General features: G+C 41.7%; 2 protein-coding genes across 2 annotated transcripts in view; one reads left to right on the top strand and one right to left on the bottom strand.

Moving 5' to 3' along the window:
* xpnpep2 (X-prolyl aminopeptidase (aminopeptidase P) 2, membrane-bound) overlaps positions 1–27,989 on the top strand; it is a 93,125-nt gene that overhangs the window by 8,582 nt on the left and 56,554 nt on the right. The window lies entirely within an intron of this gene.
* Positions 37–20,723, bottom strand: apln (apelin). Its single transcript, XM_086221957.1, has 3 exons — positions 20,206–20,723; positions 7,271–7,443; positions 37–4,385 (listed from the first exon to the last, which is right to left on the bottom strand). Exons 1-2 carry the CDS (start codon positions 20,270–20,272, stop codon positions 7,277–7,279), a joined length of 234 nt encoding a protein of 77 aa, XP_086078083.1. The 5' UTR covers positions 20,273–20,723; the 3' UTR covers positions 37–4,385; positions 7,271–7,276.

Raw genomic sequence — 27,989 nt, 5'->3', positions numbered from 1 at the left:
TTACCAAAGAAGACTTGACACAGTGTTTTCTTAAAATAAGATTTTTAATATTACTTATTATCATAAAGATATATTTACACACTTTACAGAAATAGAAAATAAAAACACAAAGCTACGCATGAAAGGAAAAAATAAAATAAGTACTCCAAGAGCTAAAGCTTATCTTTTATAAATTAGAAACCAAAAGTTCAAATATGTACACAGTATTTCAACCATTTCTGATACACTTGTTTTATTTATTTATTCATTTATTTATTTATGTCATTTATTTTTGCCCAGTTCAACATCAAAACAGAGACAGGGACTGTACATTTGGCCTGGTGAGTAATATGAGCACACACCATAAACAGAATATAAGTTTCAGGAGTAATACATTGTCTTTCAAATAGTATCTGCTTGAGACCTAGTAACACTGTTGCGATGGCGTGTGAGCCAGCAGACTGCATCTCTCCTCAGATTGTTTTGAATGTAGCTGATTTCGGACACAGTGGTTATGTAGATGGAGAACGTGTCAAAATCAAGGCAGGAGGGGCGTGTGCTATTCTAGGTGTAGAGTCTCATTTTGAGGCTCCTAGATAATGACAGATCATAGTCATTTCCCATGAGAGATAAAATCTAGTTATCCTTTGGATTGCCCAGCCGGTGGAAATGTGTGAATACATTGGATTGAATATCAGCCACTTGATCCTGCAGACACCCACACTGAAGGCCAACATGATACAGTTTGATGGGCTTAGAGATTCACTATGTAAAATCATGGAATGTGTTTTGTGCCAAATCTGTTTCCATTCCCACACTAAGTGAAATGTTTGGTTCAATGTAATTTTATATTATCTGGTAGAGAACTGAGAGTACAGATGCGATGGTTAAAAAAAAACAAAACCCAAAAACCAAACAAACTGGGATCTTTTTGTGTGGGGATGTTTCTATAGCTATTGGGAAACAGAAACCAATGGCTACCCTAATATGTCATAACCTGCTTCTAGCTTATTCTCGTCTCCACCAGTAACACACACCTATCTCTCTGCTCATCCCCACTCCTTACACACTCCCAGTCAAGTACATTTGGACAAAAAAAGAACTAAACACAAAGGGGTTCAAAGTTCTCAGAACAAACTTTTTTTTTTCTACCAGGAAAACATGCTAACAAGTGCATAGGAACATTACTCAGGCCTTGTGATGGTCACAGAGAAGAAGAACTGGAGAGGAAACATTGAGAGGATAGTAATCGTTTCTCTTGTGTAAGCCTTGCTGGAAAAGACCATTAAGGAAAATGGTTTTGCTCCCCAAGCATAATGTATTGGTTTACCATCTCAGTTTGAGCCTGGACGTGCTTGTCCTTCCACACCACAAGGCCCATTAACCTGATGTGCAGGGGAGGGCTGTGGGCTATGATCTACAAGAAAAGAATGCCTGAAAGCTTTCACGTGTCCACGACATATTGTGCTGCAGACTACTTTTCTATTTTGTTACATCCACAAAAGATACAGCTTTTCAAACTGTATTCAAAAAGTAAGCTTTGGACAACCAGCTAGACAAGAATCAGACAAAAAATATTGTCACAATACACTGGAAAACCATTCCATACCAAGAGACTCTTGTTTTCAGGGTGTATTTTTCCAGCAGCATAATGGAATTGCAAAAGTGCAGCCTTGCAAACCCATACAGAGAAGTCTTGGAGCAAAGCCACGTCTATTTGTTGGGACTTCTTAACAACAGAGGCTTTGGATCAGTGGGATATTTGGCTTTGATTTTTGGATTCAACTGATTCAACCAGACCAAGATTCAAATGGTTTAAACATTGGTTTGCTCTGGTCTCTGAAAGGGCAGCATGGCTGGTGCAGATGGTGAGGATACATTCATGAAGAACAGCGCGGATACAGACGTTCGGCTCTGTAACAATTACTTCTGAGATGGGGAAATATTGATTTGAACCCCTTGTCATGACCCAGTCTACTTCCAGCATCCCGAATCCTGCGGCTTAGAACTTCCATCCCCAGCTCATATCTTCCTACTATCTTCCCCAATAATACATGAGACATCTTGAGCAAAGCTGTCTCATACCCGAGGAGCATTAATGAAATCTACATCTCTGTCTGAGAGGATATGAAAAAATAATGGTGGAACTGAAATTATTACTCTTCACAGTGCCCTAGGATTTAATACATTTTTAATCAAGGTGAGCTTGACTGTGTGGATCACCACTGTGATTTTAGATGCTGTCTTAATAAAAGCTCCCCAATACTCAGACTGAGAAGACTCTGCATTTTATTAAAATATTTGCATGAGACATGGCGAGAGGGAAAAGTGTTGGAAATCTAGTTTCACCTGCCAGTCGCTCATTAGTCGTCTTGATCAAGGGTGTTTGCTGATTGTAATGTGTGACTTGAAATAAGATTCTCACCTTAAATCAGAATGATTTTTTTTTTTTAAGTTTCTCCGCACACTTGACAAATGACTGGAAGGAGGCTGCTCAACAGGATACAGTCCTACTATTTTACATGGTTACACACTGAATCAGCAGGGGTTTGGAGATTGGAAAGGGGGAAGGGTGTGGTTTCAGTCTAAGCCAATTTAACAATGAGCTCAGACTAAGTGGCCCCGGCCAGCCTTGGGGAGATCCATCTGAGAAAGATTAACTCCAGGATTTAATGAGCGTAATGATCAAAGCCACGACCACCTGTGCTGTGGAAGGGCACACTAGAAAGGCAACTGTACCCAGAATAATGTAGGGAAAGGATCATGACTGAATCTGGATACATGGCTTTATTGGTGTATACATAGAGGGAGAGTAAAGTTACAGTTTACGAAAATATGTTCATGTAAGCATTAAACATATTGTATGTTTGTGTTTTGTTAAATAAATGCGCAAAATAGACTGCTCTAGTATAAGCCTCTATTACACAACCCTGAGAAAAAAAGAATTAAAACTACTTATACACAGAAATAAACAGAAACAGTAATATATTCCAGTATGATGGAAAGGCATAGTGTTTCGTCAGTGAAAGATAACGGTCAAAGGGTCAAACCAGCCTTATGCTGAATATTAATACAGCCAGAGCACTAGTGGTAGGCTGATCATGATGCTATATGAACAGATTTCTTTTTGGTCTAATTTAACTCCTCCGTGCTAACTTTGTCTCACCAGGGATTTCAGTTTGAAACCATTTTAAATGCATAATGTGTCAGTGTATCAAGACTTCAAACAAGAGGTAATGTGTTTCGCCCTAACTTTTCATTGTTTCGTTCCTGGCAGCATTGTGGAGGAGGTTATTATTTGGCACTTCATTAAAAGGCAAGGCGGGCTGTCGGTGGAGCAGGCCGCCGCTGCCAGTTAACAGTCGTGTAGAGCAGCTGCACAGGGCAGCAGAGTGGTGAGAAGGCTGGGGATTGGGGACAGGATTGGGATTGGGTTTTGGGGTCAAAGGACTCATCCAAGGTGGACATGTTACAGTAACCTTGAGCGCATCAGTAAACCCACCCCCCCACCCCCACCCCCAAAGGTGTTAATGAGTTCAGAAACACCAAAATAGCTCTGGATTAAAGAGTCACCTAAATGCAGGAATTATTCTGTCAAGTAAATAGATTGTTTTGAAAATATGTGCTTTTTTTTCAGTCCAAATTAACATTGCATTTGGATGCACTTGTTAGAAGATTCAAAGCGCTGTTAATAAAGCTAATTAAACAATGCTATAATATCATTCAGATGGACTACTCTAGCTATTCCATGTTGAACATGAAATATCTGACCCCTTTTTGCTGTAGACATCCAGAGTGAACTTTGAAGTTGTCAACTATTAAAAGTGACACTGCCCCTCTGCATGATAAGCGCCCTCTCCCATTAGTAAGCCATTAAGTAGCTACACAGCAATGAAATTGACGGAGCTGTAACCTTGAATCTGAGAGATGGGAAAACCACACTGTGGGGAAGCGACAGATGCTTTAAGACTCTGTAAGAGATGTTGTAGTTGTTTTGACCGGGCTCCCTCTCCACCACATGTCATGCAAAGTGTGTGAGACACTCAGGGAGACTGCTATGATTGGGATCTATTAAGCAAATGCTAGGAAAAGAAGAAAAAAACACTTGGGAGAAGACAGAGATAGATAAGTCGTTAGGGAGTGGGAGAAAGAGAGAGACAGAGAAATAGAATCGGATAGCTCGGGCTCAATACCTCCCACCCCCCTTCCATGCCCCCAATTCCTCCAAGAGCTGAGGGTGAGCGGCTTGTCCTGATATTTTGTGGACAGAGTTGCTTGAAGAACCAGCAGGTGCTATGGACATCACTCTTCAGGCTGGGCAAGCGTAGGCCCTTCGTTGCAAGGCCCCCCAAGGCAAAGGAAGAGCAGAGAAATCAGAACCTGGGGGAGGGCGCTCAAAGCAGTGCCTGCAAAACAGGAAAACAATACAGAAAAGTGTCGTCAGTGCATGTTTTCTATTCTTCAAAAACATTTCAAACATTTCAATTTCCTCTCCAATAAGGGTGCACCTCAGGGCACCTCAACTAGAGCTCTTACAGTCTTATACTTGAGCAACTAGAAACAGTGAAGAAAAGGTTATTGTGGACATGTTACAACCTGATTTCACAGTCTTTGATTGAAAATGCATCAGGGAGAAAGACAACAGTTCTCTGTGGAGCACAAGCTCAACATTATTCTACGCTTGGGGCACTGGATCAGTTCGTGAGGAAATCTTTTTTATCTTCCTTCTCCTTTTATCTTCTCCTGTCCTGTGATAATTTCCTGAGATTTCACGAGTGCTGCAGGAAGCTTTGTTGCATGATAACAAGGTTCACTCATTGATAAGGACCTGCTCTTGTTTCAGGATTACATTTTTTTTTGGTTGTGTAATGCCCAGAGAATTGATGTAAATATATCTAATCTTTGTTTAGTTGTACTGCTGTTTTGTTCTTCGTTTGTTGGGTCACAGGATGATCTCAGTGTCACAGCTCCTTGTGGTTATCCCAGAGTGAGTATACTGAAGGAATGGCGGGCCTGCTCTACTTTTTTTTTTTTTTGATGCTTTGGTAGACTCATTCACCAAGCATTCTCACACTGAGTGTCTCAAGGGGGGTTCCATAAATTGCCTGTGGCCTTAGATTTGTAATATCCTGTCATCTTTTAGACTGGCAATGGCTTAGATCCAAACATCGCAGTAGAACTTTGAATCTGAGTCTATTCAGATACTCAAGGGGATGACCCGGGTCACGATCTATCTTCTCAGAGTCCTTCACATCTGGAGTGTGTCATGATGAAAAGACACACTTTGCCTTAGGTGTCTTAGAGAATAAAAGATGAGCTGCTTTTGACATTAAAATGCAAAGATTTAGGTAGATAGGAGGAGCTGGTGGATGGACACTGTCGCAGCGTAGTAAAGGCCAATAGTGATATATCCACACTCGATCCATCCGCCTACAAGTCTCACACTCAGCTGGGTGTCTCCATTGGACATAAGTCTTTGTGTTTTTGTGGAACAAATTGCATCTGGTTGCTTCCAGTGGTATTTTTTCTCATCATCAACTCAAGCTGAAAAAGAAAGCTGAAGAAGAGCACAACCTTTTTTTCTAGCTCATGCACTGTCAGAGTGATTTGCCTCAGGCAGACTGCATTCTGCACAGGTAAAAAGAAGAAACTAGGAATGAACTATAATATTTGTTTCATTTATTGTGGTGCTTGATAGGATTTTTACCTAAATACTGGAAATGTATTGGTCTATTCAAATTCGGGGGAAAAACTTGCATGAAATGAAATCCTTGACCGCAATGAACTTTGAGCTGGAGAAGGAGGTGAATAGAAAAGGAAATCTTCCATGTGTTGTGGTTTCAGTGCTGTTTGCACAGACAGCATTGTGACTCACTGAGCCGTTCACTTTTACAGTGCTTCACAACATCCTGAAGCTCCCCTTGTAGTCTGCCAGCACTGAACAGAAGCATGGGCCAGAGAATTCTCACATTTATTGGGAGACTAAGGAAAATTAAAGGACTCATGTTGTCCTTCAAGTGCTCGCTACCCTGCCCTGCCTTCCTCTCTGTTTTATCTTTGTGCTGCTGCCTTTAAACTCCTGCATGGGAAGCAGGAATAAGCTCAAAAGAAGTCAAACCCAGTCCAAAAACACACAAAACAATAATGATCCGTAATTTGCTATAGATTATAAAACCGTCTTTAGTTGTTTTAGGGACAAGAGAATCCAAAGCTTTGTGGCTTTGATCCCTTTTTCCTTAAAATGATTTATCATGCCTTGACTTACTCTGGCTGCAGCCTTGTTTCACTATATCTTTAATTTATAGTGGTCCTTTGCAGGTCAGTGTTGTCTCCCCGGCACCTCCTGCTGGGATATTATGTCTTGTTGAGTTTCCCCGTCTCTCACAGTGTCTGGGAAAGACGTGTGAGTGAATCCTCTATGACTTCATGGACAGATTTAATGGTAGGGCTGCATCTTTCCATTCACAGAGATGTGCAAAGGTTCGTGAGCACATACAGGTTTAATCTCTGTAAATGTGATCATGTTGTGGAATTGGTCATAGTATGTTTTAGTTTCTGTTTTTATTGAAGAGAAACCCAATTCTACAAAGTGTTATCTTTAGCAAAAGATTGACTTAGTCAGACAGAGAGAAAATATTTATTCCAGCTGAATGGACTCAAAGGTTACTTCTCTAAGAATAACTGTCTCCCATATTAGGAAATAAATGATGTAGCTGTTGAAACTACTTTTGTTGTACAATGAAGGCTTGCAAGCTAGTAGGCTAAAGTCCATTAATCTGTTAAGACATGCTCTTTTGCTTTAAGTCAACAATTCCATCCTTGTTGTGAGTTGTAGTCTAGCAGCAATGGTCCTTCACAGAATCTCCAGTGTTCCTATGAGAGCTTGACCATCCCTTTTGTCACTGACAACATCCAAGTGATTTTGCAATTTTTTTGGACTCCTAAGAAAGTACATTTCCTCATTAGTCAGCAGCACATTATATTGTGTGAAAATGCTTTCCCTCATTTCTCTCTTGAAATCTGTCAAACACAACGAATATATGCATATCCAGTGTAAATGTTATTTCAGACCAGCACCAGCTAATCACTGCCTATCAAGTGTTATGAAGCACTGAGTATGAATGTAGGCGCACATGATTATCTTTGTTTCTGGCGTTCGCTGTGGGGCAAGAGTGGTCCTGTCTTAAATCATATTTAAAAGTTTCAAGATTGTTAGAGAGCCTGTTAATGAGTAATACTGGCCGTTTTATTACAGATTAAATTGCAGGCTTACAGGCTGTTTGACACCCACCTTGCTCTAGAACGGCATGGGCCCCTTGTGGGAGAGACGGGGCCGTGGGCGTCTCCTCTTCCAGCCGGATGGTCTGTGGGTCTGCCCGCCCCTTGCAGGGTTTTGCTGGAGCAGCTTTCTCACTGTAGCCACCCCTTCCAGCTCCCTGCCATGCTCCGTGGAGGCCATGGGACCTGGAAGATGCAAAGACATACAAAGAAAATCTTAAAGCCTCCTAAATGTCATTTCACAGCCTCCTGTCAGCCAGAGTATCACATTTTGATCATGGACAAAGTTTATTTGTGTCTAACGCATAGTCCAGCAAGATCAAAAGAGAGATCAGAGATGTAATTGATGAGGAAACAAGTGACATGTATAGATAAGTATGCTTGAGGTTGTGTGTGGGCCACTTTAAGCCCACCCAGCATTGTAGTTCATCAAGTGTGGTGGAACCACAGCACCACTACAGAAACGCATGTCCTAAGTTGAAGCCTGAAAACCTAAACCCTCGTGTCTTATGTCTCTGTCACTCTCCCTACAGATTATAAACACCAGCCAGCACCAGACCTTGTTGAGGTGCATGACGCCACAGTGTTTGGTCCGAGATTAGAGATGAACCTCGAAGCACTGTGTCTGTCAAAGATCTGTCATGTGTGTGAATGTCTTAGGTGTATGTCAACATGTGGATGGCTGTGTGTTTGAGAGTGATCCCAGATGTTCTCATTCATCTCATAGTAAGTGTGACCTGATCCCCTTAAGCCCCTATTTTCCAAATGGTTAGGTCCAACTCTAGAGTCTCTTTAACCTTTCAGCCAATCACAAACTGAAAGACCCCCTTTTGGATCGCCAAAGCGTACCTTTTCTTGTAACGGGATATTTATCGTGGGTGATAGTTCACACTACAATCAGTTCTTTACACCAGTGAAATCTGAGTAAATGCTGAGATGGAGTAACATGGGATTATGTAGGTGTTACTCATTGAAAAATGTATTTATAGTTTGAATGAACAAATTAAGGAACATAACCTTCATTAATCTCAGAAAACAAATGCAGAAATGGTAGTGGGATTGCTAAGAAAAGGAGTTGTCTAGTATTTACAGTATTTCCATGAATGCAACTCAAACTGTAATTCTTCAGACACCATCTGGGTTTTTTTTTTTTAAAGCTCCCCTGAGAGCCACAGAGGATATTATACAACTGTTTTCACAAGTCGCGTATTCGTCAAAAAAACTGATCTTCATGATTTAAAATTGTACCCATTAACAGGACACCTTTCTCTTTTCAAGATTTATGTTATGATCTATGATTCCTTTGATAGTTTTAAAACCTAAACGGACCACCCTTTTTAGGAAGGAGTAAAACTTGCCACTGGGCATTTTCTGTCAGAAGGCTGATTGACATCACTCACACGGGGTCATGACATTCCAGATTCCCTCTTCAGGGACACTGGCACCATTTTTAAAGTTCCCAGCAGAATGACCCCTCTGAGGTTTACGAGGGCTTGGGTGATGACACAGCTTAAGATAAGTCACCCAGACAAATACAGAGGTGGGAAACACAGCAAGTATACTGAAGACAGAGTTTGAGCAGCTTACCGGTGGTATGATGATGGTAGGCATTTTGTTATTTTCAGCAGCCAGTATTTATTTTTTGCTCGGTTGGTTTTGCTGGCGGTTATGTGAACAAGGTGCAGCTGTGACCCTGAGATTATAGACTGATAGAGACTTGAAAAAACTCTGGTGCTGTTTGGACTTGATATTAAGATGTCACAAGTAGACAGCCCCCAAGTGCATGCACTGAAGACAAATTGGTCAGACGGCTTCCAGAGGTGGCCTTAGCCACATTCTTTAAACAGTTTGGAACAGGAATTTAACCTGGGCTACATTGCAGGACACAGTGAAACACAACATGACAGGCTGGAAACGTCAAAAAGCGCATAGTGATAAAGTTTATTTCAAGTTTGTCAACATTTGTGCAATTTGGTTTGCACATCGTTTGACTTCTCCCTCTTTAAAATTTTCGATCGTAAGGAAACGTGCTCCATCCTCCTGTTCAGGCACTGTTGTTAAAAGTCAACCTCAAGTTCAAACAGCAGACCGTCTCGCTCTCTTACTCTGTGCTGGTTAAAAACAACAGTTTTATTTTTCGAATGGAAATAATTTGCACGATATTTCTGCATTAGTGTGGAGAAATATTCTAATGCTATGTATAAAAGGACATCAGATGAAGGTGTGAACTGGGACTCAAAAACCCGCGCACATCATTTAAAACACTCGAGCCTCTGTACAAGCCAAGATCGATATATCTGAATGGAAGGCACCTTTCCTCAAGAGCAGAATTCATAATGCCAGAAGAAGCAAGGCAGCATCTCTCTGTAGCCTTTCTTAATTAACAACCCTCAGCTCTGCCAAATTGACAGAAATTTCAAAAGAACAACCAGGACTGAAATAGAAGAAGAAAAAAAAGAAAGGTTTCTAGCTTTCAGGCTTCAACAATGGAGAACTGCCTGCCTGAGCTCGACAGCTCATTGACTGTTTTCAATGTAGATCCCTGAAATGCCAGACATCTCAAGTTCCATTTCCACACTAATCTTCCACTGCAAGCACATTACACACTATATTTGTGGTAGAACAGTGGACTAATTCATGCAGCCGGGAAAGACTCTGTTGCATATTTCCGCATCTAAAGCCCATCTTTGCCCCTTGGAGCCATAATCTGGCACATTATCCTTTTGTTATTGCTCCAGATACGGGTGAATGAGGGACGTTCACACATTCAAAAGGCATACAGCTCACTTCTTTCAAATCCAGGAGGTTGAATGTCATTGCACTCTGTGTTTGAGTGGATTTTAAGGCTAACAGAAGTACTATGAAAGGACCCAGCTTCCTTTGCCCTTGAAACACCCTCAGCCTTTAAACACAGAACACACACAGAAAAACAACACTGTAGGTTTGCTTAGAACATGGATTTGTGGGATGTTTTGTTTAACTGCTCATGAGAAACAAAGTTTTTTTTGTCATACTTGAAAGTTCCCATTGGAAAAAGAGTCCAGGCTAAGAGTGGATATTTGGTATATTGTCTCTCACCTGCAAACATTTGGGGGTGGGTGTAATTGATGGTTTACAGAAGTTTTAGAAATAGTGAAGTTGCCCCGTAGATTCAATGCTGAAAACGTGTTTGGGCCTTCTTACACATTACAGCCAATCACTACGCACACATCCACTGCTATCCAAGACTCTTCAGCTTTTCTTCTCTGAGAAGTTCAGGCCGTCATAACCCAGGTCCATAATGACACAATTTAGATGTGTCCTACCATGACAAGCTGTGAGCCACTGCTCTCAGCACATGGGCTTTGAATGGAGAACATCTTGTGATTCTCCTGACAAATCTAAATCAATCCAATCTGGCGACAGGATAGAAAAGTGTAATAAAAGCTGCTAAAAATAAGCTCGGCCCCAGTGATAACAGTGGCAGTATAGATTAACTCTTGCACCCTGTAGGGAAAGCGTTGCAGTGTGAGATATGCCGTATAGCAACAGCTAGCTTTGTATTTCTATCATCTGTAGGGAATAATATATAGATGGAAGGTGGCAGTATCATGATAAGACCTTATGATTGTTACCATGGCAGGTTTATCATTGGATAATGCATATTTCATCTCCACAAACAAAGAAATCTAAGACACCTTATTCCTCTGAAATTGGAAACAGTCTCTGTGGTATCTTATTTGATCTTTCCCCATGAGAGATCCTCATGTTTCTGTTCAGCGGGTAAAACACTAAAATGGCAGAATAACATATCTGTCACAACAATAAGCTTCTTCTAACTACTTCTGATGACCTTGGACCCCTGGTTTTGCCATCTTTCCACCAAATCTGAACACATCTTACACACATTGGTAATTCCCTAATTAAAGTTTCATAAAGCAGGAATTTCAAGAATGGCTGCTTATTGATACTACTGCTGCTGCCTCTGTAAAATGAAGATGTGGACGGTAATCAGGCAGAGAAGAAAAGAGACAGCGTCACAAAGTGGCCCCTCTCCAGACTAGTGATGGATGGCTGGTTGGCTTCCCCCTCATTCCCGCCCTAGTTTCTCCACCACCTCCTAAGGTGATATAGTCTCTTTCCAAATGGCCGATAGTTTATCCCTGTTGATTCTGCAACAGCCCATCAGCGCATCCCGGAGAGATATACATCTTCCGCTACTTGTCCATCTAGTCAGAGAAGAAAAATGGCTGTCCTCTGGTTTAATACCAAGTTCATCAACTGCCCTCATCGCTGGCAAATGCAAACAGTATATCACAGTGCTGTGTCAATGCAGGAGCCCAGAGAGCATGGCAAATGGGCTGGAGCTGCTTATTAATAGTTGTGAAGCTGATTTGTGTGCATCGACTGCCAAAACAACCACATAATAAATGTCTGCACTTGTAAATGCAGCCACAGCATAATGGCCTTTCTGACACTGTAGGACATACAAGATTAACTTTTAGCTGCTTGTGAGTTTAGCAACAAGTACACAGAGGATGTGTGTATGCATGGCCTCGAAAATGTTTCACCAGTGTAAACATGAACAGTCAATCGTGGCCACCCAAATTTAATCCCACACTGTGTCTGATTTTCTCTGTGTCACTGCAATTGATCTTCTGTCGTCTTGAATTGCAATATCTGTTTGTTTATTTGTCTCGCTCATCACTCACGGTCACACTGATTACAAATCAATTGTCTTGCAATCTCATTGATCCATTTTCACGGTTGAGCCTCTCAAAAGCATTTAATCGTTGTTTCTTTTTTACTCTCCCTACATCTGACACCTCTGCACCAAAAATCTTCCTCACTGCAAATTGTACTGATGTATCTTGGTGTGTAAACAAATAGCTGGCAAAACGGGGATGGGTTGGTAGTGGACTCAGGGGACACTGGTGGGTTTCACGCTGTGTACCGACTGTGATTCTGTGACTGATGATCTAAGTTGTTTATTTCACATGTGACTGTTTTCATGTGTTTAGCATGAAATGTTAACACGGTTGAGTGCAAATTTAAGCTGGAGAACATACTAAACATTATACCTGTCTCAGCACTACTGGCAAAGCCCCCTGTTAACACTGTGACTGGACTAAATCAGAAACCTGGCAAAGGCTTTTGCCCTCTATTCAAATAAAACTCAACATGAATGATACTAATGCATCCTTTAATAACAGGAGGTAGTGTGATGGATGAGTGAATGTATACTCCAAAAATTGACCTTATCAGAATTTGCCTGACATGCACAATATAAGACAAACACAGCAGCATTTTTTTGTGTAAATGGTAAGTTGTTGTAGCTTATTATGTGCATGTGTAATCCCTACGGGTAACAAAACAATATTTGTGTTAGCTGGAGAGAGGAAGACTAAATACCCTGGTGTGTGTAGTCATGGTTATTACCATGACGTTGGAGGAGGAGGCCTGCTGTCTCAATCATGTGCCCCCTCCTTCATTCACTAAAAGGAGAGGAGTAGCTTTAGCTAATGAATTTTCTATAGTATGCCATTACCAAAGACACACTAACCCACACAGACAGACAGAGACATGCCATGAGTAGAGATGCTTCCCACTACATAAGCACATTAGAGGATCAGGATTATTTAGCCAAGGATGAGATGTGTTAATTGTGCCAGAACAATCCAAACATTCTCTTAACCTATAATAAGCCCCAACCGGGCTACAGCATCATTGTGGGGATTTGTCAGCCTCCTGATAGTCTCCCCTCACATTCATCCTGCACATATGGAATGGTGCCTGAACAAGGAGGCAGTCCCTGGTTATTCAGCTTTCACAATCCAACGTTCAGTGTCAGAAATGCTGCTTATCGCATGCCTCCCAGTAATTCTGGGCCTTGGCAGAAACTGGTACCGATTGCTTGCCGACTTTCAGACCATGTTACCATGGCAGCCACCATGAAAGGCGCTCAGTTTGGAGCAAAAAGAATGACATTGTCAGCTGAAGTCGACCAGGTTCTAAATTTACCAATTTCATGTAGCACACGGTCTGAATCCATGATCAGTCTTCTGTGTCTGTTGTGTATGTGTGTGTGTGTGTGGGGGGGGGTTTGGTCATGAGTACTTTTCCCTTATTTCTGTTGGGGACTGTTTGCTATGCAGCATTGTTGTTCTGTGATAATGCTTGGCTTGTGGTTGAGCTGAAGGCTGGCTTTGTCTATAAAAACTCCAATGAGGAAACTAAAGTGCATGAAAAGTTTCCCCCCTTTACAGCAGCTTTTAACCCCTCGTCCACCCTACTCTGCATGAATCCCCCACTCCCACTGACGGTTCAGAACAGATTAAAAACAAGCAGCCCACTAGTTTCTGGCTTTCTGCAGATGTCCCTTTGACTCAGTGTGGTGCTATACGTGCTCCTGAATTAGAGAGTGTATGAAATGATGAGGTGTGAGACTGCGTACTCTGCTATGATCAGAGCGCTGTGAGTTCAAAGGGCCAGCAGCAGCATTGAGCCAGCTAATGAAGTCACTGACTCCCCTTTTTCACCATTTGACTGCCTGTTGGTTTATTCAGAGTCCCACTCTAGCTGAAGGGGTGAATTTGTGGCTACAAGGTTACTGCAGGTTGAAGGCTTCTAAGCAGTCAGAGAAGCAAACACAAAATAATTCCAAGGGGAGATCTCCCTTCTAAACGTTACTCTATAGTGGCTGGGAGAGAGATGCAAGCTTTGCTGTTTCCGTTGAGAGGAGTGGGGTGAATCTATGCACATGGCAACTACAGTGGTAGGTGAGGCTACCAGCCGTTGCCCCAATCTCCAGAGACTGCATGTCAAGGGCAAAGGGATTCTCCAACCATCCGTTTCCATGGGCACGTTAATCAGATGTGGAACACAGCCCCTCCCTCTCTTGTGTCATCACACATTTGAGATGTGGGAGAAACGGAAGGAGGGAGGGAAACGTCACTGCGCAGGGTTCACTGCAGTTCCTAATGCCTGAGGGGAACATTGCCTCTCCCCACAGCATATATAGTGCTATTAAAAGGAAACAGCATCAACATTGCATCAGACGAAGTCTCCAAATGAAAGAAATCAAAACAGTGGCTATGACACTTAAAGGTAAACTGGATTATTTAACTGGGACAAGGTATCATCACCTGCAGAAACTATTTGAGATACACCCAACCTTAATCCACAAATGTAAAGAGATGACATGCAATTTATCAGACCTCAACAGCTTCAACTATTTAAATCACATTTCTTTTTAATTATTAATTACTTCGCCAAAAAATTACCAAAATTGTTATATCACAGTACCACTGACAGTCATTGATGAATCGTGTTCATAACTTTTTCAGGTTGAATATTTTGAAAGATAAGCAGCAACAAAACACAGCATAAAGATAAAAATGTTTATAGTGATGATGATAGTTGATATTCTCACTCAAAATATAGATTAAAAAAAGCAGCTGAGATGCATGTTTTCATCATATTATTTTGTAATTTGTTGTAAATTGCCATTCTTGCTGTTTTCAATGGCACCCACGCTAAAATAATATACTGCACAAAAGACATGCCGTGTAAAGAACCAGTTTTGGGTAAAATTGATGCAATGATACTTTGCAATGTAAGTCTTCTATAGTTTAAGTAATTAATAATTGGAGTGATAGTTTTGTAATGACATCAGGATTTTTACTGTCAGGTTCAGCTGCAGGTGAGCAACATTCCTCAGCATGAGCCAAGTTTTTAATCAAAAACAGTTTGCCTGATTTTCAGGTGAAAGTTAGTATGTCTTTGTGCTTCGGTTTTCATATCTGTTCACGTTCCTGGCCCGTTAGTTCAGGGAGGCCTCTCCTCTTCATGATGAGGGGCCCTGGCCTGAACTGATCCAGGAAACAGCCCGTGGGAGGCCAGTGCTATTAGTCAGTGGCTCACTGGATTGACCAACACTGCCTGCATGTGTGAATTAGTCTCCTACTGAAAATAACATTTGTGATCAAAGATTGTGATGAATAATGCAGGATTTCATAAATGAATGATTTCCGTGTTGTCACAGAAGGGACCCAGTAGTGTGGAAAATGTGTGATTTCCATTTTCAGGCATTTCCTTTTAAGTAAGAGCATGGAGTACATGACGGTTTTAAACCACATGAGGTGCACCACAATAGCTTGTAATTCAGAGAACAAGGGAAACGTGCACATCCTGTTGCCTCAGGCTCTGAGTTTAGGCATGTCCCACTGGGGGAATCACTAAATGAACCTAAAATCTACCAAATCCCTCTACACCGTTCATAGCCCATTTCCATACTGCCATCTTCACGGCAATGAAATCCCTTGTCTGACAACAGCCTAACAACAGCCAGCTGTGCAGCGCTTTTAGCCATATATGAAATCTCACTGATCCACTCCGCCTACAAAGTTTTGACTGAAATGACAACAATATCCTTAACTTGATTTAGTTTTATCTCAACATAGCTTTTGAGCTGCTGAAAAATGAAGCTATACCACATATGATGTCTCTAAAACAATATACGGAAGACACATTTTTCCATCCTAGGTTCCTACAAATTGAGCTTAAAAGTAATTAAAGCACTTGAATTCCTGAAGACCACAATATTTATTCTGCAGTCTGGCAGCTCATTAATAAAAATGTCCACTTAGATCTTGATCAGGAATTTGATCTGCTGAGACTACTGCTTTAAATGTAACACTTAATTTTCAAAAAGAGAGCTATAAATCAATTTAATATTGAACACTAGTAGAAAGCAGAACAGTTTTTTTTTAAATATCTGGCTTTAATTAAGTTGTAAGGAGCACCCTGGGCCCGAGGATAGGGTCTGGTGATCACATGAGGTCTGGATAACATAGAACCCCCACTCCACCCCTCCAGGTTATGGCCTCACAACTCCAAGGGAGAGCTGGATTGTATCAGACATATGCACTAGAAATCAAAATATTGTCAGAATTCAATTTAAAAGTCATTTAGTACATTTAGGAGAACAAACTTCTCTATGTACAAAATCTGGAAAGATGGAGTGGATGACCAGCTGTGAGATTTTAGAGGCGATGTGAGTTCCTTCACCATGCACAGCTTACACAACCTCTAAGCTCCCCGATAGCCTCTCTTCCTGTCCGCCCTTTTATTTTTCTGTCCCTTGGCCCTTCTTTTACTCCCCTCTGCTCCTTTTCCTTCACTGCATTTGCTCTCAAGGGAAGATCTAAGTGAGTAGATTTATTCATTCAAAGGGTTCTGAATTACATTACAGCAGCCCAGCACTCACATATGCCAAAGTCTTCAACAGCCAAGCTCTCCAGGGAGTGCTAGCCCAAAGGTTATCCTTATATCCCTACCAAATGAGTTATGATTTTTCTGTAAATCTCTTCCTCAACTCCCACTTACTCCAGAGCAATTGTGAGTGCCATTCACCAAACTCGTGTTGGGCAATATCAGACAGATGTGTTGATGGTTTACTACACTGTTGAATATTATCAAACTGAGAATACTTTAAAATTATATGGGATCTTGTACTGCAATGACTTGATTACATTGGTGCAGTCAGTCCTGGTTGTAGATTTGCAATGTTGGCCACAATTATCAAAAAACTTCCAGATACATATATAATTTCTTAGATACTACAATGATAGTATTGCAATATCTTTGTCGATGCATTAATATTATTCTTGGTTACGGATCAATCATCCACTCCTAAACCCAAGCAAAAGGTTTCATACAAAAATAAAAAATCACTGTCTACTTTCTTTTCTGTGTGTGTGTGTGTGTGTGTGTGTGTGTGTGTGTGTGTGTGTGTCTTGCCTGCTGCAGACAAACTACTCTGATTCTGTGGTCTGCTGGCTCTATTTTGTCGTAATGCTGCAATAAGAGGAAACCGAGGTTCTTCATGAAATGGATTTCATCTGACCCTGTGTGCCTGTGTGTGTGTGTGTGTGTGTGTGTGTTTGTTTGTGTTTGAGTGTGTGTGTGAGTGTGTGTGAGAGAGAGAGAGCGAGAGAGAAAGAGACATAAACCCAGCTGGGCCTCCAAAGCTCCTGTGCCTACAAAAAAAGGTTGTGTGATTCTCCATAATCCCCTAATAACCTCTCCACTGCACCCCCAGTGACACAACTGTTTGCCCACTGTTATTATGTTATGCCTGGACATCTGGAAAGATTTTGCTGCGTTTGTTCTCTCCACAGCCACCGTAATCATGTCCAGAGGCACAAACACCTTCTTTACATTAGAAAACTCAGAATTATGATTGAAAACTTCCTTCCTGGTTATGTTTGGTTTAGAACAATACCTGTTGTTTAAGGAAATAACAGCAAAGCAGTGTTTTTGCCTCAAACTGCCTTTATGAGTGGATGCTTTCCTTTTTTCAGTTGAGCCACTTGGTTGAGCATTTGAGCGAAGCTGGTGACAGAACAGCACAGATGCATACTGGTGCAGCCAGCCCCAACAATACATCAAAGTTTAAAACTGAATAATAGCACTGGTGACAGCTCTTATAAAATCAGCCCCTTCTCAAGCAAGTTGATTTCTCTGCCAGATAATAACTCTGATCTGGGCCTTGTGCCCTGCGCACGCTTGCAACTGCCTCACCTGTTCAACCCAGGTAGCACAATTACACCTTCTGTCTATATGTGTGTGTGCATGAGCCAGCTGCCATTGTTTTTATCCTGAGCATCCCCAGGTGAATATAGGCAGGGTGTTTCCATGGTTGAGAAAAATATATGTTCTGTATGTATGCATCTGAGGCTGTGGCAGACACGCGGATGTTTTGAGAATAAGGACTGTTTATATGGCAGTTAAGAGTTAGACAAGGAGAAAGAGTGATCATCCTTGGGATGAATTATGGATACCACATGGCTAAGGCTGGAGCCCACTCTTGAAGCAGAGTGCTTTTCAAGGATGGGTTATTGAAGTGTGCCAATAAAGGATCCTAATATTATTTAGAGAAGGCCACAGCTTTTTTAGTGTACTGAATGAATTTGCAGGATTAGATTGTAGAGGTGAATTGCCTGTTGCACCCAGGAGTTCTATGCTATGAACATACATCCATAAATACAATCTCGACTCAATCTTGGACACCACCCCACCCTATATCATTCAGATTCCTGCAAGTACACACGCATGCTGTCTCACTCTGTATCTCCCTCTTATTCCTCAGACACACTTGTACACACACAGATGCCTGAAACAGAGAAAAAGCCCACTGAACTGGAAAAGCATTTGTCTCAAGATGAAAGGCTTCACACCCACTGCCTACATGCAGAGCCTCTTCCGACACCTTCCCGCGACAGCGCATACTGTAGCAGAGGCTTGTGCTTAGCAGACACACTCCAGCTAGCATCCCTCCCCACACCCATCATCGCCGCAACACACATGCATCCCTTCCTCTCCTTCAGCCTCTTTCTCTCTTCCTCTCTGTCAATGGAGCTCTGATACTATGGTAGCAGCCAGGGAACAGACAAGCACATTAGCGGCATGACTTGAACAACGTTTAGAAGGATAAGCTCCCGTGAAAGGCCGGCGCACGGCAGCCTTGTTTTCCCCGTAGCACAGTGGGCTCTCAGGCGTTGAACATGCTTAGCCACACGCAGGGCATGAAAAACGACACTGACCATGATGCTAGATAATTGCTTCCCATTTACTCATGTGCTGAGAGCCTCAGACAAAAATAGCTTGTCGCTGTAACAAATGTGCAGGGAAGCATGGGAACTGTGAGCTCTGTGGCCAGGGATCGATACACAGAGTGGACAGCATCTTGGAAGCAAAAAGTCTACACAGCATCTTACAACCACAGTCTATACAGCACCTAGCCACATATGTCATCTAATATACAGCATCTTGCAGTATATTTTAGGCCCCCAACATGTCATGTCTACACCATCTTATCATTACAGTCAACATCTTTTATTGTTAATGTTACATAAAGTGTACTGGGCATCTTACACATACATTACAAACAAGCCTCTGCCCTTGGCTCCTCCAAACAATTGTAGTTGGTGGGTAGGTGATAATCCCAAGAATGGTCCAGACATTTACACAGGCCTAACTGTTGTTTTTTCACACCACAGTGTTACCTGCATCACATCTGCAGACTGGCCATCGTTCCCCAAACTAACCAGCCACATTACTCAAAATCTTTTTGCTCTCATGAGCTGTCAGAGGGAATATGCCCTACCCCTCTATAATTGTCCCAAGTGAATATTTTTGTTCTAGATATTAGACATTTTAGGTTCACAGTGGAATTCATATCTAGTCCAACAATGGCTCCAGAGATGCAGCAGTATTTTACGGAAATTTACTCTGACAAGGCATCAAGACTGAGCCCCCGAGCAGATCCATTCATCTGAGGTCTGTGTTCCCCTCATCGATGCATAGAACAATTACAGTCCTCATTATCATCACCACAGGAGGCACGCCAGCATATATAGGTGCTGTGTTGCTCTGCTGCACAATCAAAGACATGTCATAATCATATAGCACTCAGGTCAGATCGAATACATCAAGCCATGAATTAATCAGGTTCATTCCATTTACCGCTCCACCTTAAGGAACATGTGCCATGCATATTGTAAATTTCATAACAGCCACAACAGTCACCCATACATCCAGTCTATCTCTCAGACAGCTCTCTTCCCACACATCAATGTCCATCAATAAAAACCTCTTAATATTTCATCTCCAAGTCAGAGACTCTGCTTGCATCAAGCTGGGACAGGATGGAAAATTATACATTTAAGCTCACATTCAAGTTTACCACAAAACCCATACCAGTACAATAGCAGACAGTATAACCACTGCAGTGCAGTACTGTACACAGCCAGGTGCTGATATTCCTGCCTTTTAGAGCCCACACAAGGCTAACCATGCTGGGTAACTGATCAACTACAGCTGCCTGCATGAGCACAGGGCAAACAGGAGAGAAATAGAGAGCATAGAGAGACGACCTGTGACGAGACTGGTCGCTCCGGTACTCACCAGCACTGGCAGAACACAGCAGAGACACCAAGAGCACAATCACCAGCGTCAGGATCTTCACATTCATTTCTGCACTCCCCTCTGGCTCTCCGCTAGTCACTCGCTGATATACTGTAGTGTTGTGTGTGTGTGTGTGGATGGGAGGGAGAGAGAGAGAGGGAGAGAGAGAAAAGGAGAGGGGGAGAGAGAGCAGCTGAGCAAGAAAGAAAGAGAGACAGACTGTTTGCTCTCCTGTGTATGTAAGAAATGAGTGTGTCAATTTGTGAGAATGTGCGTGGCGGCTCCCTGACTGTGCCTGTGTATTTGTCTAAATGCGTATTTGTATATCAGTGTGTGACAGCGCCACTCCAAGACTGAAGGCACGTCTTTATCTGTGCTCTCCCACGGAGGTGTGTGCGTGTTTGTGTGTGTGTGTGTCTTCTTTTCTTCTGTCAGAGAATCGACAGCATGAGCCAAGTTCAGAAGAGCTGTGAGTGTGCTGGAAGTCTGTCTGTCGGCATGTGTGTCTGTGTGTGTAAGTCCTGTTTGCCTTGGATAAGGAGACTAGTTGGTCATGTGGCTTATGTATCATTGACTCTGCGGGTCACGGAAAAGCCCCCCTACCTCATCATCATCCCCCCTCTCCACCCCTTTTCCAACGACATGCACACATGCAAGTGCGCACGGCTGAGGAAAGCGAGGGCTGGGAGGTGGCAAAGAGAGGGGGTGAAGAAGGAGGAGTAGGGAGGTGAAGGGTGGGGGTGCATGCAGGTTTATGACAATACCCAAACAGATGCTCTTGTTGAAAACTCTTTGAATTGCAAACAGGGCTGCTTGCCAGGAATCCAGGAATCAAAATACCAGCTTATGAGGGGAAGTAGATGAAAGAAGGGAAGGTGTGAGATGAGGTTCATGCTTTCCTGCTTTTGTATCTGCGCCAGCTGAATAGACCTTTCTTCCTTACGCTATTCTTTCACCAGCAGTGCTTGTAGTCCTGTCTAGCTCAAGGTATGGCTTAAGTCATTCACGCTGTTTGAAGTTAGTGTCCGTGACACTGGGAGTAACCACAGGAAAAAACTTATCAGACTCTGCCTAGTCCCACCGTGCACAGTATTTGTTTCACAGCCCCTCAAGTCATTTGTTTCATTTCGTTACACTGATTATATTCTTTCCACGAACAAAAGCGGATAGAAAACCACCACCCTACATGGCTATGAAATAAGTCAACTTATTTTCTTTTTCATTTGTTTATCTGACAATAAACAGGAAGTGTTGCGGTATTTCTTCTGAATTGTGAGAACTATAAGTGGGCACCAGATCTACAACAAGTCTTCTTATCGTGTTGGCCACAGAGCAACATCAAGGCGACAAGTTTCTGCATTCCCCCATTGAGAAGAATAGTTTTGGAAGGACCATAAATTTTGTGTATTTATGGCCAGAAAGAATATGTAAAACATTGTGAATGTTTTTAAATCCACCCAATTACAACACAACATTCCATGTTCCACATCGGTACATAGACCTTTAAGATCATGCTCAACATCCTTCAACGGTAGTAACAGGAAAGTTACTACCAAAATGGTAACATACATGTATGTCAATGAAGAAAATTAGCCAACAAATATAGGTACTTAAGGAGGTACAATATACTGCGCCAGCTCACTTTGGGGCTGTAGATTCAACTCCCCAAAGGCATGGAGTGACACATGATGAATGGACCGCCTTTGGTCACAACCTCCAGACACGAACCCTCTCACCATGGCTTCCACATAACCTCTTTTCTATGTGTTGTCACTAAACAGTCACTTTAGTGGCGTGGACCTGAGGAGAGGGGCCCTGTGACCCTCAGCTTTCCAGCTACCGCTTCACACAGCCTTGCCATTGTCTTCCGAAGGTCCTGGTTCCCAGAGGGCAACATGTCTGTGCCACCCACTTGAGATCCAACAACAAGAACACCTTCCATTTTTACATGCAGCACTTGAAGCCTTCACTTGACATGAAGCAATCCTCTCACCTCAGGGGTGGCCAAGCTCTGGGGGCTAAAGATGATTATCCAAGCCTGTCCTTTTTTTAGCTGAAAGATAATTCTCCCAAGAGCCTTTAAAAGAATCTGTTCATGGCATTTTCTCAAAGGTGCTCACTGATCACTGAATGAGAGCACAGGGGAATTCTTTCCAATTGTATATAATGAGAGATAGTGAGGATTATGGTGCCATTAACAGCCCACTTAGTAGTTAGGAGTAATTGAAAATTCAATTTATTCCTACATGATTTCAAACCAAAGTAGAAAAGTGCTTGCAGTTATTTCAAATTAGCGTGCTTAAGCCAGGTTTTAAAACTGAAATGGAGGAAGACATCCGAAATGGGCTGAATGCAGGTGTTACCTTGATCGTTTATGACTGTGGATTTAGTTGTCATTAAAACCTCATTTGGATATGGATATGAATATGTGTGACATTGTAAAGTTGGCAGCACCAGCTCAAACATTTGCACTCTATTAGCTTTAATTGTCTTAGCTTGAAGCAAAGCCTGTAATGAAAATGTAACAGATGGTGTTTCCTCAGAGTCTGTCTGTGGACTGTGTGCCATGACGTGAGTAGAAGCCAGTGGAGGATCGCGAAACCTGGCAGAATGACACGGGCGGCAGTCATAGGGCAGCAATACAGTCACATCTGCCTCAACTCAGGAAACACTTGGCTGTTTACAGGAAGCTTTGAAGGAATGCGTATGTCTGGGTTTGGGACTGATGACGACCTTTCCTGATTCCTGAGGTCTTAATAACAGACATTCCTCTGATAAGTGTAACATAGATGATGGAAAAGGTACTTTTTCATATGCGCTTCGGCAGATATTTTTTCATATGTTAGTCCGTCACTGCCGCAGGAATCATCAACAGGTGGCTTCTTGGCTTCTAAATATATGCTGTGATCATAGAAATGATTTGTTGCCTTATTCACATATAAAGTGCTTCCTGTTTATTATCCGGTTCTATATAAAGCTTCTTATTTCTGAAATGCTAATGAAGCGTGCGGATGTTTGTTTGCATTGTTTGTTTGTTTTTTCTGATGATTGAATGAACAGTGGCATGCTGCTCATGTTGTTGTTGTTGTTTTGCAAAAGTGAACTCCACACTTCCCCTTCCAGTCCAGAGCATCCATCAGATATACAGCACCTTTATTAAGAAAGCAAAACAAATCAAAATCCTATCAAGATAAGAGTCACAGTCAGCTGCTTTGGTGACTGCAGAATGTCAACGTGAGATCGGGTCGCAGTCGCTAATTAGCTTCTCTTGAGAGATCAGTGGTGAAAGAAGAAACGGTGACATCTTCATGAGACGTTTCAAAGTATATTTTCTTGAAGGGATGAGAGAATCTGAGCTGTTTTTGCTCATTGAGACTTTAAATGAATGTGATCCTCCCCTCAGGCGGCCTGTGCCTCATATCATGAATTGTCAAGAATCAGAGGCTTGGTGGATTAATTTATCTGCCTTTAATCGTGACATTATCAGCAGCTCTGCAAATTCACATTCTGGGCTTTCCAAAGCCCCCTGGAAGAGAGGGCAGCAATTTTCTGCAAGTCTGTGGCTCTTGTTCTGTTATATTGCCTCAGCACAACCACAGAAACACACACATTTCCTGTAATTTCACATTTGCATGAATTCCTGGTGATCATTAAAAGACTATAAAGAACTGATGTTGCCCTGAATTGCACGAGCTAATTATCTTAAGCAGTTCCCGCAGACTTTAAATTTGTAGGTTTTGTGTCTTTTGGAAGAAATGATGACAGACAGGAGGTCTGTTTATTCCTATATTTGTACACCAGCTGGGGTTTATCTCCTCTAATGTTGGACAGGCTCTGAACTCAGTCGTGAACTGAGAATAATCACAAACCCTTGACATCAGAGTGCCGCTGGTCCAGAGTGGAAAGCAATTTACACAACTGTAATCCTATAAATACAAATTAACTTGCCATCTTCCTCCCCGTCTTTCTTCTGGTCAGACAGATTCATCATCTGTAGAGTCATTTTAAACCAAAAATAGCTATGATTTTTTTTTTTTTTTTTAATGAAGTGCTTACAAATAGTTTTCACTGCTTCTTTCTCTGAACTGACCAGACGAACAACCTCCTGAGACCATGTACAACACTAAATTGTCTTTACAATCAGGTTCATCAGTCTTTGGGAAACAAAGTGGCCTGCATACAGGGAAAAGATGCATGAGGGATGACAACAGTGTAATGGCTAATAGATTAAAAGGTACCTAGCAGTTTGATTAATGATGTTATTCCCTGTCAGGTAACAGATTTGTAGGCACAGTGAGCAGATTTTTATCCTGTTACTACGCACCTGCAGCCTTTTATAAAAGTCTGTTCATATTGTAAGATATTGAATCAATCTAGTGTTTTACTGTCCATGTGTTGCTTCGGTGTGAAGCAAGGGCCGGATCAAACTTAAAGAGCATGTTAAAACCATGCTTTGCACCCTCATAAGCCTGTCAAATCAGATATTGTGAAACAACAAACAAGGGATAGCTTGAATCCAACTGCACTCTCTGCTGGCTAATCAGATATGAAAATCTACCGAGGGGTTTTCTCCAGGTGGCAGGTGATAGCAGACCTGCTTCTGACAGCACCCTCACAGCTCTATGTCTGACTGCTACTGTTGAATGCTGCCTCAGTAGTCAGAATCCATCTTAAGCTTGACTCCTCACCTTTAGCTTCAGCTGTACGACTGTGTTGGTTAGAGCTTGAGAGAGCGGAATTAATGGCAGGCTGCCAGCTTTTGGCCCCATCCCGTGCACTTAAAATCTCTTGAGTGAACTATTCTTGAGGAGTGTTTGTGTCTCAGTATGCTGAAGATATGGTGATCATCCACCCTTGTTTTTATCGTAACACAGGATCAAACACAGTCAAAACAATCTCAAAGGAAAAGGCGTTGTATCCAAAGTGGAGAACCACACTCTTCCTCTTCAATATTGTTGTACTTATCAGAAGTTTAATCAGTGATACAGCGTTTGGAAATGGCTGATTTGCTTCTTATGGATGCAGTGTTTTTTTGTGTGCTGAGGGCTGAGCGTGCCAAGGCTTGATCTCACTGACATACGGTGAGATGGAGAAATGCGTCCTGACAGATGAGAGATAAGCAAATGTTTTCTGGAGGAGACGACAGACTCTGAAAACAGACATGATGTGTCTTTCAAAGGGTCTTTGAAAACTCCCAAAGCTCAAGTCTGTACTGCGAAGTGAAGGAGCTGAAGATCAACGGCTGCAGGAACACAGCTCACTGACCCTTTCACTTAAATTTTACAATTCTTGTATCCACCTGGATACAAGTTGTGTGATGTTGTAAAAGAAACAACAGTAATATGGTCGCCTTTGGAGATGTTTTGTGTCTTTGCAGCTTTTTACTTTTTTCTCCGCTTGGTTTTTCTGTTTGTGCATGCAGGCACATTCCTTACAAAACACAAAAAAACAGGACAAAATAAATTTCACGCCACAACTTCAACAAATAGAAAACTCCATCTGATAATGATTTTGGAGCAAACTGTTCAGCATTTTAATGGAGTAAACTAATCTAATATGTTGGACAGATAAGAAATTATGTGCCTTTCGAAGAAGGAAGATGTTACACAGTGCAAAAGAGTTTCTTTTAAAGATTCTGGACAACATTGGAGGCCTACCCATCCAGTGCTTTATTAATCAGTCACCATCAATTGTCTTTGGGAGCACAGCTCTGAGGTAAAATTGCCCGACTCTACCCCCTAAAATGATATATTTACTACCAAAGTGACAGTTGCCCTCTAGTGGCCCTGGTAATTATGATCAGCTACCAGGAAATCTGCTTGTTTCCTGTTTCCAGTTGTTAAGACTGTCTACGACCATAGCCATGACAATGAAAGTGACCTCAGGAAGTTATTACTTTAACCCAAGACACAATGTTTTCCTAATGCTAACAAGTGTTTTTGCACCCAAACCTAGTCAGACCTGATAATGACTGTTGATTCCAAGATGGATTTCTTTAATTTGCAATAATACAGCACGGTTCTGGGGTGGCTGTGATTTTATCCGTCAAAATTAATCTGCTTTAATAATAATCTGCTTTGATTGGCTTGTGGAGTTGTTGGTTGAGATATCCTTGTAACAGTGTTTGAAGTTTGATTTGGTCGCCCAGAGTGGAGTAGCTTTGGTGCAGTGAATCTTAATTCAGTCTGTTTCTTAAGGAAAATTACCAATGCATAACATGGAGCAATCCAAACAATTAACTGACAATACCACCAATTCAACAATGCAGTGAAGTGAATACTGAATGCTTCTGCAATTGATTTTTGATACTTATAGACAGTGCAGTGTTATATAGCTTCATGAGGTTGGAGGAGTTTGAAATGCCTCTGAAAATAACTCGACTCATCGACACAACCAGTGCTTTCAACTTAATATGAGGAAGCGAGGAAAAGAACAAAGTGGGGAAACCCAATGTTTTGAAGTCACTCCTCTTTTGTCTCTTATCTTTCTGTAAAATTTCTCTTTGATGTCTTGTCACCTTCTCCATTATGAAATGTTTTTGCCCTCTCTGGGAAGAAAAACTCACCAATACTGCGTTTCAGTGTTTTCCCTTTATATATCCGATATGTGCAATCAAAGACAATTATTCATGGTCACTCAGACTATAAAGCAGATCTACTGAGTATATCCCCAGCTGCTTTGTTACAAACCAAAAGAGTTAAGAAAAGGGCAGGAAAAGGCAACTTCATTAATGACACATTATATTTTATGTGGACTTGGAACTTCAAGTGTCCTGAGCACAATTTGTTTCTGTTTTATGTGAACCACCCGGGTCCTCACCTGCCTCAGTTGGGCTAGATGAAGGGCATTTCTCAACATGAGCTTAGAGACCCATTAAACGGACTTTTATTTGTACCTCAATGAAGTGCAGATGGGGAGCACCTGACAATTGAATGAAAGCGGGTATTTTGTAAAAACCCTTTCCTTGTTATCCGGATTGCTTGACAAATCGTAGGACACAATATTTATGAATGGTATCAAAAAGTAGATTGAATGAGCAACTCTGCTTTTCCATGTTACTTTTTGACTTTGTCATACCAACCTGCCGAAAAGTCTACATCTGGAAAAAAAAGAAGAAGAAGTGAGGTTGTCCTTTTTGTTCTGTGCAACTGGAGTTTTAAAAACAGAGGAGACAAAGCAAACGAAAGGGGAAATCCACTTAAGGATCTGCTTTCCTTTGCACGTGATATGTTGGCAGCTCCTGATTAATGACTGTCTAAGTGTCTCTTCACAAAGAAGAGCAAGGTCTCTTTCAATTCGCTTAACTTTTTGTCTTAGAGTTGCAGTTCACAGAATTTGTATCTATGAACAAACGCAGCCATAAATACAAAGGGGGTTTGTGTGCGATTGAATATCAAGGTTAATGTTTATTTAACTCAGGCTCTCTTCATTTTAATGTTTCAGGTCAATTGAACAGTTCCTGCTATTAGTTTTCACCAACTGCCTGAGACACTGTTTTTCTGGGATTAATGTCAGACCAACAAATGGCCAGTACCTGAGGAAAAAGTCTTTCCAAAAAGCCAAAAAAATACAACCACTCTTGCATATCATCGCAGGAAGGCTGGGGTCTTTCACACTGGAGCCAAGGCTTTTACAATATGTCAACACTTTAAATTTCACTGCAGAAAAATCTATAAAACCTTTGCTGATGTTTCATTTTGGCGAAAAATGATACACGCATCACATAAAGTCTGTTAGAGCTTCCAGATGTATTTCATATTTTCTCCAATCAGTGATTTTAATTC

Source organism: Aulostomus chinensis, chromosome 13 (genome assembly GCF_037954235.1).
Source record: "Aulostomus chinensis isolate RoL2024-O1b breed Wild chromosome 13, RoL_Achi_v1.0, whole genome shotgun sequence".
Taxonomy (NCBI): Eukaryota; Metazoa; Chordata; class Actinopteri; order Syngnathiformes; family Aulostomidae; genus Aulostomus; species Aulostomus chinensis.
This window is presented reverse-complemented; position numbering and strand designations above follow the sequence as displayed.

Bases quoted from the DNA above. Each gene is read 5' to 3' on its own strand.
- apln (XM_086221957.1), bottom strand. From the start codon at position 20,272: ATGAATGTGAAGATCCTGACGCTGGTGATTGTGCTCTTGGTGTCTCTG. The intron at 7,444-20,205 runs GTGAGTACCGGA...TGCATCTTCCAG, and splicing joins GCTGTGTTCTGCCAGTGCTG to GTCCCATGGCCTCCACGGAG.